The 16,973-nt window shown below is 39.4% G+C and overlaps 1 protein-coding gene across 3 annotated transcripts in view; it reads right to left on the bottom strand.

Moving 5' to 3' along the window:
- The window catches only part of FLNB (filamin B), a 4,683,119-nt gene that overhangs the window by 864,657 nt on the left and 3,801,489 nt on the right, over positions 1-16,973 (bottom strand). For all 3 annotated transcript variants that reach the window (XM_044078790.1, XM_044078788.1, XM_044078789.1), the window contains one exon: positions 5,094-5,196. In XM_044078790.1, coding sequence (XP_043934725.1) covers positions 5,094-5,196 — 103 coding nt within the window. The remainder of the gene's footprint in view (positions 1-5,093; positions 5,197-16,973) is intronic.

The raw sequence follows: 16,973 nt of genomic DNA, 5'->3' as shown, positions 1-16,973 counted from the left end.
GACATACTTACATCTGCTGAGAAGATAATGAACATCGAATAGTGTTATGCTTGCCAGGAGCAAAAATAGATGTGAGACAAGCCTTGTATGCCTTAATGCAAGTAAGTACATCTATGTTTTTATTCATGTCGGGACAAATGATCTCATCTGCAAGGATTCTCTAACTGTTAGTAGAGAACTAACAAACCTCTTAAATAATATACCTTGTACTGGTGTTAGGATGTATTTTTCACAAATCACCTATAGAAAGGATAGTCAATGATAGTCAGGTCAACGTGAATGAAAATACTTTTTGGATAAATATCTACATGGAAAAAATGTCCTGTTTTGAAAAATGGAAATGTGCAGAGCATCCAAGCCTAGTTTTGGGCACACGTGTTCAGACAGGATAGTGTGCATTCGTCAAAATCAGGGAAGAGAATTTTTGCAGCAGATATTTTGCAATATTTGACAAACACTAGACAGGATTTCTGCCAGGTCAAAAATTTAACCGTTCACAGATTGCAACATTTGATACATCTCTGATGGTTGTTAATGCTAGCAGCATTAATACATTTTTTTCTATTGGAAAATGTGCTACATTCCCACAAGATTGATGTTATTGTTTGTGATACATGGTTAAAGAACAATGACTGGAAACCGGTTCTGTCAGGGTATAAATGTTTTTACTGTACCAGACATTCTAACAAAAAATCAGGTAGATGTGTTATGATAGGGATTAAAGAAAGTTATGAGACCTGAGATTATTACATGTTCAGTGTTAACACCAGCGTTATAAACTGTGTAACTGTGACAATAAAAGCAACGCTGGAACATATAACAATTGTTGGAGTGCACAGACCACCAAAGTGAAGTGCAGATGACCTAGAGGAATTCATAAATTTCTTGCATGAAATGCAGGAAGGAAGACAAATATTAGCTGGGGACTTAAATGTACCAGAAGCAGAGTGGAATAATATTGAGTCAACAACAACAGTAAGGAAATTATTCACAATGTATATTCAGGAACACTTGCTTCAGATTGTTAAAAAAAACTACCAGGGGATGGAACATACTAGACATTATTTGTGTTCCTAAAGAAATTACTGTTACTTCAAGTCAAGTTTTACCACCACTGATGTGCAATAACCATGGGGTTATAAAGATTAATTTATTGCTAGATAATTCTGCTAAACTGAAATCTAAACCAAAGCACAGAAGGTTAATTACAGATTATATGGAAGCAAAAGAGTTACTATGTAAAACTAACTGGAGTGATGTGTTCAGTGGAAAAAATGCAGATGGAATGTGGAAAGTTTTGAAAGAGAAATTGTCTGAGTGCAAAGGATCAAAAAATTATCTAGGCATACAACATCAGGGGGATATATTTCCATAAGAACAAGACATCTGATTAAGGTGACAGACAAAAAAATATAAGAAATGGAAAAGTGGTGGAACTTCATCTTTGAAAACTGAAATAAACTGGACAAAAAGATTAAGCATAGTGTGAGACAAGATCAAGACAAATTTGAAGAAAATGTATATAAAGATGTTGAGAATAATAGGAAACCTTTTTACAGATACATAAGATGTGAAAGGAGTAAAAACATACACATTAATGAATTGTGTGCAGATTATAAAATTTATTCTCAGACACAACAGGTTATAGATATATTTACAAAATCTTATGCAAAACAGTTTGGCTCCACAAAACGGGTGATAAGTTGTTAGAGTGACATCCAGGTAACCTCAGATACTGGAATCAAATTAGATTACATTGAAAAAGATCTGTGCAAACTGGATCCAAACAAAGCACAGGGGAATATGGAATTAGTAACAATGACCTGAGAACACTTCAGCAAGAACTTACAGTACCATTATATCTATTATTCACTAGGTCATATAAATATTGGGAGACTCTTCAAGATTGGAGACATGCACTTATTTAACCTGTCTTTAAGGGAAAAGGGAGTAGGACAAACCCAGAATCATATAGACCCTTAAGTCTACTTTCATACTGTAGAAAAATAATGGAGAAGGTAATACTGGATAAGTTACTGACAGAACTGGATAAGTTGGGACTTGAAATCATGTATCAGCATGCCTATGTTGAAAACAGCTCTATTACTACCCACTGATGCTCTATAACAATATAATAACAGCTATGAATGAACAATTGTGCTGTGATGTAACTTATATAGATTTAACTTCAGCATTTGACAAGGTCATACACAAAACACTGACCAATAAATTAGAACAATTAGGTATTGATGTACTCTAGATAAGATGGACAGCTGAATGGCTTACAAATAGGACATGGCAAGTATCATACAGCAACTGGCAGATGAACTCCTCAGTTACAGTCAGGGTCTCACAGGGCTCTGTCCTAAGCCCTCACTTGTTCAGATTGCATCTTTCAGACCTAATTTTTTCATCTGAGGTGTTCTACAGTCTATATGCAGACGACCTGAAATTGGATAAACCGATAAGGCATGTCTGCAAAATAACTTGACTAAATTGACCATTTGGACACAGGAGAATAATATGCTAAGAAATACATCAAAAACTAAGTATATCAGATTTGGGAGACATAAACTGAAAGGTGAATATTTAATACAGTACACAATGAAACTGTAGACTCATTTAAGGACATGGGTATATGGGTAGATCCAGCTATGAGTTTTTCTAATCATATCAACCAATTGGTTAATGATCATTATAGAACTCTAGGTTCTATAAAAAGATTTATAAAGTCTAGGTAATCAACAATTATGAAGTCATTGTTTGTTAGTTACATTAAACCCAAACTTGAGTATGGAATAACAATATGGAATAAACAAGCATGAGTAAACTGGAAAGAGTACAGCGGAAATATAGCAAGGGCATCAGAAAACTAAAATATCTGAACTTTTGCAGTATCTCTTACAGATATCTAAGAGGTCTTATTCAGGTATGTAGAGCATTTAGAGACAACAACCTCTGGGAATGTTTGGGGTTATCAAAAAGTAAAAGAGAATCAACAGAAAACCTATGTAGAACATTCTACAGGAATGAGAACTGTTACTAATAGGTTCTCTGACAGACTACCAAATTACATTAAAGCAAGTACTAGTTTAGATATTTTTAAGAACAGCTTGGACACTTATTATGGGAACAAGTGTTTGGGTATATTTGCCCATGCTTGAAATATTTGTATGTATGTATCTTCTGAAGCTTCTTCATTACCACAATTTCCACACTATTTCTAGTCTATCCTCCCCTGAGTAGTACGATCTGAATCCCAATCCAAATGGGCTTGCTGCACTGCCCTTCCAGCTCATCTCCTGGATACAGAGGACGTCCAGCCTCCTCCTTACCATCATGTCATACACTTTTAAGCTGTTTTCTGCCAGTGAGCCTATATTAAGTGTGGCAATTCTTAGCTCATGTTTAGCAGGTCAGTTGGTTTAATACCCAGCTTTTGCTCAGCAGAGCTATGACAGGCAAACTAAGCTGGGCAACCGCACAATGTCTAGCCAGTAGCTTGTTGACTAAGAGCTGCTGGGCTTTATGATGGGACACACACTGGCCACAAGGGGACATACAGATTCCCCCACCATAAGCACTGGTTCCTGGCATAGGTCATAGAAGGCCAGGTCGTCAATCCGCATATCACCAGCAAATACCCATGCCCATTTTTAGCAACATTAGTTATCATAACCAAAATCATATACAGCTAACTTTTACACCATCTAGTGGCTAGTCCTGACATGGTGCTTATTGTGATCCATGTTCTCCAAGTTAGAGGACAATGAGCACCACAACTGATGCTCAAAGCAGTTAGTCTATACAGCTCCCCTACCCTCCCAAAGGGCATCACTTAAGAGTCTGTGCTGCTGCCTAGAACTCCATTCTTGGGGAGTCTCAGGTGGAAACACACAGCACGTTTATGAGCAACACCACACCATATCCCAACTCCACAAGGATATTGACCAGAGGTCAGGACAGAATCTTGTACCTTGTGCATGGGAGGCAAAGACATTCACCATTACACCAACTGTGTCATTCCAAAATACTACTATGAAACAGCACACCATGTTATGGTTAATTCCATACAACACTCTCTACAAGTAAAATTAAATATTTCACTCATTTATTCTATGATATCTACTTTCTCCCACCTAGGTTAACATAGGAGTAACAGTTTATAACTGAAAACAAGGAGTGTGTCAGTATGGTCTGTGACGTAAAATGCTTGCAACTAGGATTGTGTTGGTGTGGTTTGTTTTCATTTATATAAATGTATGACTGCTTATGTCGTAAGTGATGGTTTAATAAAGATGATTCTTGTTTAAAAAAGGGGCAGCAATTGAATAATCTATGTAATGTTGCTTAGGTTATATGATATATAGCAATATATGTGAAGCATAATGTTTGCTAATTTTAACTTAATAAAGTTTGATTACTTTTACATAAGTGCAAACGTGCCTATATCACAAGTGGTAATTCAATAAAGGTATTTAATAATAAAACAAACTGCATAATGCGAAGAGCTAATCCTGGATGGGATGCCACTCCATTTAAGGATATGCACACAGCCAATCAATCATACCTACTGGCAGCCTACAGCATCATCAATTAACCTAAATGCATACATTTTCTGTTTTTTTTTTTTTTTCTATTTTCATGTGGACACGTACAGTATTCTTACATTCATTTTTCAAGTCTATCATATTTTAAGCAGATTTTACAGCCATTTTAACTTAAAATATCATACCAAGGAGTAGTTATATATATGCTTTACAGGACTTTTTGCTGGTTATAAACATTAGCTTCACAGCATGAAAGCATAAAATGCTATTACTGATGATAACTAGCTCAGAACCATTATACAACTTACTGTCATAATAGCCAAAGCTTGAAAGAAAGAACATTTAATCTCACAATACTTTATCTGCTGTAAGTAATTAAAAAATATTTTTTTCTTTTTTCAGTTTTACCAAGAAAGCAGTGCACAAAAATTACAGTGATTGCCAAGTCACACTATCGAATGTTACACATTTACATTAATGAACAATCATTCATTAATGATTCATTACTTCCCAATACACGAAACAGTCAACATTATTTCTTACCTGTGATTTCCCCTTTTCTGAAAGCGAATGGAATAACAATGTCAAATGGTCGGAAGCCCAGGCCATTCATATCTGCAACAGGTATATAGGAGCCATCGGTTACCTACAGACAGAGCCAGAGGAAAGACAGATTGATGTTGGACACTCAGCACAGTAAGAAGAAATGTTGGGAAAAAGTGTTCGGCACAGGTGAAGCATTAGACAACAGGAAACACCATGAGCAAATTAAGGCATGATACACAGATGGAAAAAAAATCATTTACAGTGATTGTTAGTATAGAAACAGAGCACCAGAAACAGAAACCAAGCTTCCAAAAACAGAAGTGATATGTCTTTTCCTACTCTGTCAATTTTAAGAAAACTTAGCAAAAAAAAAAAATAAAACAAACACATACTGGTCTTACCTGACTGATGTGTGAGAAAGCAAACAATAGCTTTAGTGTAAAATATAAAATAGAGATGATGAAATAAAAAAGTTCATATAACAAAGAAAACCCACATAATTAACAAATACACTAATACTTTTTTCTCTAGAATGTTGTTTGTCGTTCGGCTTTTCCCGGTTAGGGGTCGCCACAGCGGAACTCCGGTCCGCTAATGATTGGCAGTTGTTTTTTTTTTTTATGGTGTCGAGTTGCCAGCCCGAGCTCAACCTTCAATGAAGGCAGGCCCATTCACACATCTTTTGAACGCCCACTCGAACCACGGGGAGGACATGCAGACTCCATACAGAAGGCACCTCCCAAGCCGAGAATCGAACGAGAGAACTTCTTGCTGTGAGGCAACAACGCTACCGCTGCACCACCAGTCTCTAGGATGAAGGGGAAAAAAACAGAGTACTTTATAAGTAAAATGCAGCATAATTTCATAGTTAATCAGTAGGCTACCTGCCCTTGGGGGACACTTAAGCCTAGCCAATTTCCCTTTTTGTGCTTGAATTAAGCTATCCCATTTGGTTACAGATTGGCTTTACTTATCCCATGGTAGATAATTATATATCGCCCCTAATGAGAACAACTGGGGTCATATCACAGATAATTTGCTGGGACACATGCCTCTGTCCATTAGTAGTACAGGGGGCAGTCCTGGTGTACATCTGCTGTTTCCCATCCACAGATTCAAGTTGAGCTTTAATAAGGACAAGGATGAACTTTATTTTCTGTGGATGAGAAGTCTGTTCCACAGCAGTGGTATCATCTGTGAGGTATACCTGTTTCCAAATCACTGTGTTGTGGTGCAGAAGAAGTTTATATGCCTAGACCGTATATTTCTGATGCCGTTTGACTTGCTGGTGTGCACTAAATCCATCAGTATTAGATCAGAGGATACACTATATATCAGACACAGGCACCTCTTAGCATTTTGTGGGATATAAAATACAGTAACAGGGTTTTTCATACTGTTTAGGCCTTGTATCCTTTTAGAAATGTATCTCTGTGGACATTCTAGTCGTGCATGTGTCTGGACAGATGCATGCCAAAGGGGGCATTACATTCAATGATTGGCCTAACAAGCACTCAGTAAAAGGTGGACAATGACATCCCTAGACCTAGACACAATTCCTTTGTTTATAAGCTGTGCAATGTAGAAGGACCTTCTTACAAAAATGGACACGTACTGGTCAAAACTTAGGTCACTGTCCACATAAGTTCCCAAATCCAGAACAAATGGGTCTATTACTCTCAAGGGCATTGTTAATGTGGCAGTTCCCTGGGATAGACAAGTTCCCAAATGATACAATAATGGATTTTCTGGCATTTAGTTTCAGTCCATAATGTTGGCACCAGTTATTTATTTGCTACAAACTTTCTTGCAGGATGGCAAAGTCATGTGGGGAATTCAGTGACTGCTACTAGCTTGCAGTCATCTGCAAACTTACTCAGTCAAAGATCTTTGGTATTGGCTTGTACTTCAGAAACGTACATACCAAACAGGAGAGGTCCTAGCACAGAACCCTGGGGGACTCCACTGGTGACTGGTCCCTTTGTGGAGGTTACTTCTCCCATTTTGACTTTCTGTGTCCTATCTGTCAGCCAGTTGCCAATCCAGCAGGTGAGTGACATGGAGTTTACTCCCAGTATATTTAGCTTTCTTACTATGCTGGGGGGGGGGGGGTCTGTGTCAAAAGCTTTGGCCAGGTCGAAGTATGCAGTGTGTACCATTTTGCCTTCACTGTGGTGACCTTTGAAAAAAAACACCAGGCTGAGTAAGCATGACCTGTTCTTGATGAATCCAAACTGTAACAGGTCCAGTGTTTAGGGGTTCCCTATGCCCTGACTGATTAACTCCATGATAAATTTTTTCCATAGCTTTGCTTATAAAGCTGGTCAGACTTACAGGTCTGTAATTATCTGAGTCTGTGGGAGGTCCTCCCTTCTACAGAGGAATGTTTGCATGGCTGTTCACCATTCATTTGGTACAAAACCGTATGGAAGCTGAGACTGAATGTTGCTTCATGTTATTTAAGATGCATCCAGGACCCATCGATGCAGTATTTATAGCTTTTGATAGCACTTGTAAGACTTGGTCTTGTGTGACAGTCGGAGGCAAGCCAGTTTCAGGTATAGCTTGAGGAACAGATGGAGGAGAGAGAGAGAGAGATATACAGTTAGAGATAAATTTATTGGCTAGTATGTTTACTATATCTTCAGCATTAGTGTAAGTAACATCATTCACATTTGCCTCAGCAAATTGCAGCATTGTGCTTTTGAGATAATGAGCAAAAGTAAGAAATGCCTTGTGACTGTCTTTGGCTTGGGTAGCTATTTTGGCCTCAAATTTGGCTTTGGTGGATTTTATTAACTCCTGAGTTGTTTGTTTAACTGATAAGGGCTCTAACATTCTGGGAATTACTCTTCTTACTTTTGGTCAATATTCATTTTTTTATTATTACAAAGCTTGTTGATATTATGGTTCCACCACATGGGTACATTTCTGAGGTTTGCCCTGCACATACTACTACAGGGTACAGCGGCACCTATTCAGCTGTTTACATGCTGGTATAGTGTGGTGGTGTATCTTTCTGCATATTAAGTGGAGTTAACTAGGTTTGGTGGGGATTTGAATCTGGCCAATGTATCAATTAGGAATTTTACTTCAAAGGAGACTGCTTTGCAATCAGATCTAATAAGTGATGAAATATGCAATGGACAATGTAAGATGTTCCCATATTAATAAGGACAAGATCCAGTGTTATTGCCCAATGGGTACTCTACTTGTTCCAGGGCATTTGTACTGACAAGTCTAAGAAACTCCTGTGCTCGTGCATTCAGCTTGATCTCGCCAAGGCGTTCAACACCATTCCTCACTCGGGTATTATAGAAAAACTCACCAGCCTGAACATAAACCCCTATGTCACAAGATGGGTTGCCAACTGGCTTACAGATAGAACTCACATGGTAAGAATAGCGGGCTCCAGGTCCAACTCTAAACCAGTCACAAGTGGTGTCCCGCAAGGCTCGGTTCTGGGACCCCTACTGTTTGGCATATATTTCTCAGAAGTACAGGCAAACACAGGAAGACTATGGCTAACAAAGTTCGCCGATGACTGCAAACTGGGAGCCATAATTGACTCTATGGCTGACACGGACATCCTTCAAAAAGGCCTTACTGAGACAGACACCTGGTGTCAAAGTCATGGCCTCAAGCTAAAAGCCAAAAAATGCATAGTCATCCCGTTTGGGAAAAACAAAACACCCACAAATTACCACACAGGCGGCAGCCCCCTTAATACAGAAGAGGTAATAAGAGATCTGGGGACCCAGGTAGATAGTAATCTCTTCTTTGACAATCATATTGCCAAAGTAATTAGGAAATCCTTCTATGTGGCCCATCTAATTACTAAGGGGTTCGCATCTAGAAATAAAGAGGTTATAGTGTCCCCTCTACTCGTCACTCATCAGACCCATCATAGACTACAATGCCCCATTTGGGATGTACCTCACAAGACACTTCCAACAGCTGGAAAGACCACAAAAGCACCTCACCAAGAGGATCACTGGCCTCAAACATATGTCCTATGCAGCCCGACTGAAAAAACTACGGCGGTACTCACTGGCATATCGCTTACTCAGAGATGATCTCTGCCTGACTTACAAAGCCATGTCCAACTCAGAATTGATGGACATGCTCCACCTAAACAAATCCAAGTCACTACGACCCACGCGCTCTAGTGAGCTAAACCTTGCCACAACAATAAATAGTGCATGCTGGAGGTATAGATTCCTGTCACAGAAATTCCCCATGCTTTGGAACAAAATTCCTAACTACATTAGGCAGACCCCCTCACTAACACTCTTCAAGAGAACCCTTGACGAGTGGATGGGTAACAGAAAACACACCCCTGGGATCACTTCATTGGCTCTGCTTGACAGCAGCTCAGTTAATTAATCAATGGGGTGGCGAAAGCCGACACACTCTGGCTAGGCTTAAAAATACCCTCGGGCAGACAGCCTAGTACCTACCTATGAACCTATTAGTGGTGGTGTAGGTTTCCTCAGTCTATAGCTGGATAGTTTAGATCACCTAGGAAAATGACATTGGTTTGATTCTAGTTCCTGTAGATAGGTGTTGATGCTTTATTTTATTATAAAGGGAGTTCTATGGCTAGATGACATATGGCACGGGACTTTTCTGATGGTTATTTGGACATGAAGCTCTAGTGCATCATGCTGCTTTATCAGGCTTGATGCAAGTTTCTTCTGGATGTACAATGAGACATTTCCACATTTTTTCTCCTCCTGCGCAGTAGCTGGTCTAAACATGTGGAAGGCATTATAGCCCTCCACAGCTGGAGTGCTCTCCACCACTTTAAACCATGTATAAGTCACTACACAGAAATCAACATCCCTCAGTGTGAGAATGGCTTGTAGGGGGGAGAGTTTCTTGCTTAGGCTCCTAGCATTGATCAATAAAACCTTCACATTTTCCTTTGCTTGTTTCGTTATGCTTGTAGGCCTAAGAAAAGGTACTATAGAGGGGTGGACAACATCTTTGCCAATAATCAAAGCCCAAGAGGGGACAGATGTAGGCTATACCTGGAGAAGCAGTGTGATCTGTCAATCATATTCTCCCAGGCTGACAAATATTGGACCCACTTTGCATGACACCAAAAACAGCCACATACTGAAATCAATTATTTTTTGCTCAAATTGTGGCATCATTCTTGGAGAAGGTAGAATGTTGCTTTATGCTAGGCTCATACCTGCCTTGGAAACAGACTGAGAGCTTCATCATGTCTCTTCCAGTGAGGTACACCTCAAGTCAATGATACCGGCATGAACTTCTAACCAACAATTACTTGATATCTACCACCCAAATAGGTCAGTAGGGGAACTATTCTACAAACATTCCCTTGCCCATGCTTGGAACAAACTTCCCCTTGACTTACGTTCAATCTCCCACACCTCACACTTTAAAAATGAACTAAAAGCTTATTTTCTCAATTCCAAAACCTGCCCTTACCATGACCCTACCTAGTCTTCCTTCCCTTTATGTACCCTCAAAAGGACCATACTTAGTACTTCATTACACCTCTCTCTCCAATGTGTCTACTATGCATTTGCACAATTTTATACAAACAAAAAATGTTTATTGTTGACCTATTGAACTATATCAATGTAAAATTGTTACTTAGCTTCTTTTTAATGCAACTTTAACTTTATGCATGTAACCCAACATATGTGAATTGTTTTGCTACAACTGCTATTATATCAATATTGTTTAAAATTGTACTTATTTTAAAATGTATTACTGGAGCTTTTCTCCTCGGGTCTCCACTGAAAATGGGCCACAAGTCCAGTTGGCCAAACCCGGTTAACAAATGTCAATAAATAAATAAATAAATAATATAACTGTGACAGATTCATTCTGGTACTTGTTGTCCACAGACTTGAGTGCATGCATGATTTACTTCACTACCCTATGTCCCAAGTGCTCTCTCCATCCAACTGCTTCACTCTACAAAAAGTGAAACAAGCACATGCAAGTCTGACTACTGCTGCTGCAAGTTATCTTAGCCCACTTTGACAGTGCCTCACCCCTTACTTTTGAACACACGGTCTAACTTAGGCTTCTCACATAACACAGTAAAATGGATTCAGAGTTACCTCAAGGATCATAAACAAGCAGTGAACTGGTCCAATGAACTCACACCCTTTTCTCCACAACCCTCCCACTGCCTCTCACCCTGGGGCACTCATTCAATATGCTGATGATTCCACCACAATCTGTACTGCTCAGTCACTACCAGAACTACTTTAAAAAACTCAACAGCCCTTTACTGCAGTCGAATCCTGGCTAAGAAATGCCCAACTCTTTCTTATTCCAAAGAAAACAAAACTAGTACTCTTTCATCCCACAAACACTTCCACTGTCACTGATCAGTTCAACATCCTTGCATCTGACAACACTGCAATAAAATAATACAGGAAACCAAACTTCTAGGCGTTATCAATTGACAATAAACTTTTCATTTGACCCCCATATACAGCAAAATATAAAGAAAACTGAACAAAAATGGGGACTCTTATACAGAAATGAACATTCTTTTACTGTAACAACCACCCTTGCAAAAACATTTTTACTTCCCTCCCTTCTTTATGCTGCCCCTATCTTAACTAACTTACAAGATGGAACAGTGCTACAACGAAGTTGCAAAGTTTGCCACAAACTCTTAATATCACACACACACCACTGTAAACCACTCCTAGAATTAAACTAGCTTGAACTCCCCAACCAACTACCTTTATTCAGCTATCCACCTTGCAAACCTTATTTTCAAGCCTACTGCCTGCCCTGCATTAGCCAAACTAGTCACACCTTACACACCAAATCAATCCCTACGATCAGAAGATAAAAATCTCTTAGCTATCTCAAAACCCACAAGAAAACCAGGTCACACTCTGTATTCATACTCTGCCTCTATACTTTGGAATTCACTACCACTAGGTACCAGGTCTATGCATGGCCTAACCCATTTCACAGCCTGTTTAAAAAAAATCATCTAAAAAATACTTGCCTCTGCTCCTGCACAAAGCCTGCCTAATGCTCAGATCTTCCTCTTCTGTCACATTTCAATCCCGCACAGACTGCAGGATCCTAAGGCTCTTCTAACTCCTCTTCTGTTTCTATACCATATCCTTAAGCTACTGCTCAGGCTGTATTGTTTCTATTCTTCTTAACTGTCTCTCACTATCTATCTGCATCATTAACTTTCTGGCTGCTATTTTCCTAACTAAAATTAACATTCTATTTTTCATGTACTATAACAGTCAATGTCACACCCTGACCTACCTACGTACTATTTTTTGGACACTATCAACATCATGTATGGTGAAAGTGACTATTATTGTCTATAATGTTTTAACTCTATAGAATTGTCTAGATGTGTAGTAATATATTGCAACATCTTGTAACATTGTTCTTTCAACTTATTTTTGTATAGTATTTCTAATGTAATTTGTATTGTACTGGATTATACTGTATTGTTTGTGGGTTTTTTCTCCCCGGTCCTCTGCTGAAAACAGGTTCTGAAGACCCAGTCAGACCACCCCAGTAAACAAATGTCAAATAAGATAAATTTGATGGATCCTGGCACCAGACAAGCAACTAGCTACCACTCTTTCCTTGCTCGGCCTGGTAAGAGGCACATTTGTATGTCTTACAAAGGAGTCACCTAAAACAAGAATGTTTGGTTGGGTTGATGCCTGCCTTATGGGCTCAGCATCTGTGGCTTTGGGACTCCATGTGCTATGTGAGGAGGTAAGTTTAACTTGCTTGGTGTGCTTTGCTGACTGTGTTGTGTTTTCGACATCTTTGAAGTTTAGGCAAGTTCATTTTTAGAACGTAGCATATTCTGGATAATACGTACTGTGATGACCTTGAAGAAGTGTGATGTGTGATGCACTGCTGACAATTTTGATGTCAACGTTTATAGTGTGTGAGATTTCTGTCTCCAGGAATATTATATACGCACATCTCTCATACACTGTCCAACTTACGCTGTTTGACTAATGGATGAAAGTCAGGCAGCAAGAGACAATTTTTACACTATCTCATGATATTCATCTCAGTCAGGCTGGCTACAGAAGTGCTGGTCCATGACACTTTTGTCTGTGTAGTATGGCCGCCTTTTCTCTTTACGTCACCCATGTGCATGTATATATATATATATATATATATATATATATATATATATATATATATCTGTATGTATACATGCATGCATATATACATCTCTCTCTCTCTCTCTCTCTATATATATATATATATATATATATTAGTGACCTTAAACTGAGTTGACTGCTGTTTTAGTTGGCAGCTTTACTGCCTGTTGTACTTGATCAACAGGAAAACTGACAAACTTTTACGTAACACTGGTGTTGGGGAGTATGCACTTTCCCCAGTATTGTACGATCTTGGAATTTGTATATTTAAATAACAGGGGGTTGGGGGAAACATGCTTATCCCGGAGTACGCACACTGGACTGCTGATTTTTTTTGTCAATATTTATGGTGCTGATCTACTAAAGTTTCAGTTAATTTCACTAGATGTGTGTGTGTGTGTGTGTGTGTGTGTGTGTTTGTGTGTGTGTATATACACACACGCTAGAGATGACTGAATCAACAAATACTGAATGATCAGAAAAAGAGTAAATATTTTAGAGTTCCTCCCACAATGACTGCTAATTATATATAGCAACTCTGATATCGCGCAATGGCAGAATAGGAGCAAATTCTCTTACTCCACTGCATTGCTATCTCATTCAAAAGGCTGTCAGCAAAACCACTAGTAAAGACAATGTTTGCTCTTCTCAACTGCAACCATCTCTCTCTCTCTCTCTATATATATATATATATATATATATATATATATGTGTGTGTGTGTGTATTTAAAATCAAAATTGAGAGAGTCAAAAACAAGACAAAAAAAAAGTTTGTTTCACAGACCCACAACACCGAACAAGGAACACTACCTAGGTCAATATGTCGAACATCATGCCGATTATTCGAATTCGGCATTATTCGACATACTGTGACCCCTGCACCTTATACAACAGTAATGTAAGTTCAGGTTGTCAGCAGTATGAACGTATTTGCACAACACTGAACTACGTTTTTGCAGGGGGACAAGCCACTTTGTGCCCCCCCCCCAACACCCTGCAAAGTATATATTCCAACTCCGAGATCGCACTACAAAGGGAAAAGGATAAATTTCCCGATCCGCACTGTACCGTGATCTCTTCTAATAAGGTCAACCACAAATGTGCAAATGCACAGTGCATTCGCTGAACCGGAAACTCGCACACATAAAGGTATAGCAACACCGATTCAGCCAACCATAATTCGACATCCCACGGTCGCCAAACCTTCACTCGTAATTTTGACGGTAAACCATATATATATATATATTAGATATATACAGCACGCACACACACACACACATATATATATATATATATATATATACATATATATACATATATATATATATATATATATGTATATGGCTCCCCCTGCATTTTGTCAAATGCTGTTTTTTAAATGTAGGGGTGTGGTCGAATGTCAATGGTATGGATAACTCAGCAGTGGAAATGTCGATGGTGTGTAATCTCAAGACAGTAAGTGGGGCTGGAGGGGTGACAGTGGTTGTGCATGTGTATGTGAGTTAGAGTTAGGGATGAGTGAAGGATAGGTGTACGTTTGCATGCGAGTTTCTGATATATTCACATATATGTTTGTGATATACACAGACACACACACACATACATAAATATATATATGTGTGTGCATATATATATATATATATATATATATATATATATATATATATATATATATATATATATATATATATATAGAACACACACACACACACACACACACACATATAGACATTTGATATAAAAAGATTACACACCCCTGTTAAAAAGCCATTGTGATATAAAAAAATGAGACCACAATAAATCATTTCAAAACTTTTCCCACCTTTAATGTGACCTATAACCTGTACAATTCAATTGAAAAACAAACAAATCCGTTAGGAGAAAAAATATAAATAAAAAATGCACAATAAGCTGGTTGCATGAGTGTGCAAACCCTTAAACTAATACTTTGTTGAAGCTCCTTTTGATTTGGATGCAATAGCCCACTGCCACATCTCGAGACCTTCCCGATACAAGGGGTAGGATATGGTTCCACCTTGCTTGTTGATGTACCAGACTACTGACATGTTGTCTGACTGGATTGCAGCTGACCCCGAAGGAAGGACAGACTGAAAAGCTTGCACCGCCCTCAGTTCTAGGACACTGATGTGCAAATTGGCCTCTTGAGGGAACCAAGTGCCTTGGACTGTTCTTCCTAGATAATGCCCCCCCACACACACCTGATCTGGGAAGCTTCCATGGTCACTACGGCATTGGGCGGAGAAGGAGTGAAGGTGCAGCCCCATAGATTCTCCTCTGACTTTATCCACCAGGATAGATCCTTCTTGCATTGACTCATTATTAATATCTGATGAGACATTGGCTGTGTCATTATCAACCATTGCACTGCTAACAGCCACTGCAGAAGCCTCATGTGATAACTTGCAAGGACACTAAGGTTGTGGTGGCTGCCATAGAACCAGAGCTTGCAGAACAAGAAAAGCAGGAACCTTGTTTTTGGAAATGATCAGTTGTACTTGCAACCTTAATTTTTGTAGACTGTGTACAGGGAGAGATGCTACAAAAGAAACTGTATTGAGGCGTGCTCCTATAAATTTTAGGTCTAGGAAGCGTCCGTGGTCACTACGGCATTGGGCGGAGAAGGAGTGAAGGTGCAGCTCCATAGATTCTCCTCTGACTTCATCCACCAGGATAGATCCTTCTTGCAGTGATTCATTATTAATATCTGATGAGACATTGGCTGTGCCAGTATCAACCATTGCGCTGCTAAGAGCCACTGCAAAAGCCTCATGTGATACCTTGCGAGGACACTAAGGTTGTGGTGGCTGCCATAGAACCCAGAGCTTGCAGAACAAGAAAACAGGAACCTTGTTTTTGGAAATGATCAGTTGTACTTGCGACCTTAATTTTTGTACACTGTGTACAGGGAGAGATGCTACAGAAGAAATTGTATTGAGGCGTGCTCCTATAAATTGTAGGTCTACTGTTGGAGTCTGCTGTGATTTCTCTCTGTTGATCATTAATTCCCAAGGACTGAAAGAGGTTCAGTATGAATTCTGTGGTTTGAAGCAGTAGACTCCTGGTTGGGGTGGCGAGGAGCCAGTCATCTAGGTATGGAAATACTCGGATTCCGCGTAACCTCAAGCAAGCTATTACTACTGCCATGCATTTGGTGAACACCCTGGGGACTGTGGTGAGACCAAAGGGCAGCACTCTGAATTGTAAATGACTGGCTCCCAGCTGGAAGCAGAGGAACCTCTGGAATGTTTATCCAGATGTGTAATAAGCTTGATAAGGTCATCAGTGGGTGGGGTCAACCAGAAAGTAGACAAGCAGGCACCAAAAGCCTGCAAGAACACAGATTCCTCCAAGGATGGGTTTGTGAACTTCCAGTCACCCCTCTGTTTTAAGATTTCCAGGATGTCTCCAAATGAGACATCTTCAGGGGGCAAGCAGGGGAAACCCTCCCATTCATCATTGTGTGTATTCTGTGACAGATTTTTCTGGAGAATCTAGGTGCTTCCTCTTGCAAGTCTTTTTGTGGGGTGGTTTCTTAGTGGGGATCTCTAAGGAAGACTCCAAAGAAGAGGGGCCCTGAACAGGGAAATCTTGCCATTTCAGTTCCCACTCTCTCAACATGAGTGATGATGACACTCTGCGGTCCAGAAGGTACAAATATGTGACACTCCGAGGAAGAGGGGGCCAGCTGAGAGCC

Source organism: Protopterus annectens, chromosome 7.part1 (assembly GCF_019279795.1).
Source record: "Protopterus annectens isolate FY-2018-M chromosome 7.part1, PAN1.0, whole genome shotgun sequence".
NCBI classification, from domain to species: Eukaryota; Metazoa; Chordata; order Ceratodontiformes; family Protopteridae; genus Protopterus; species Protopterus annectens.
The sequence above is the reverse complement of the archived record's forward strand: the minus strand, read 5'-3'. Positions and strand labels throughout refer to the sequence as shown.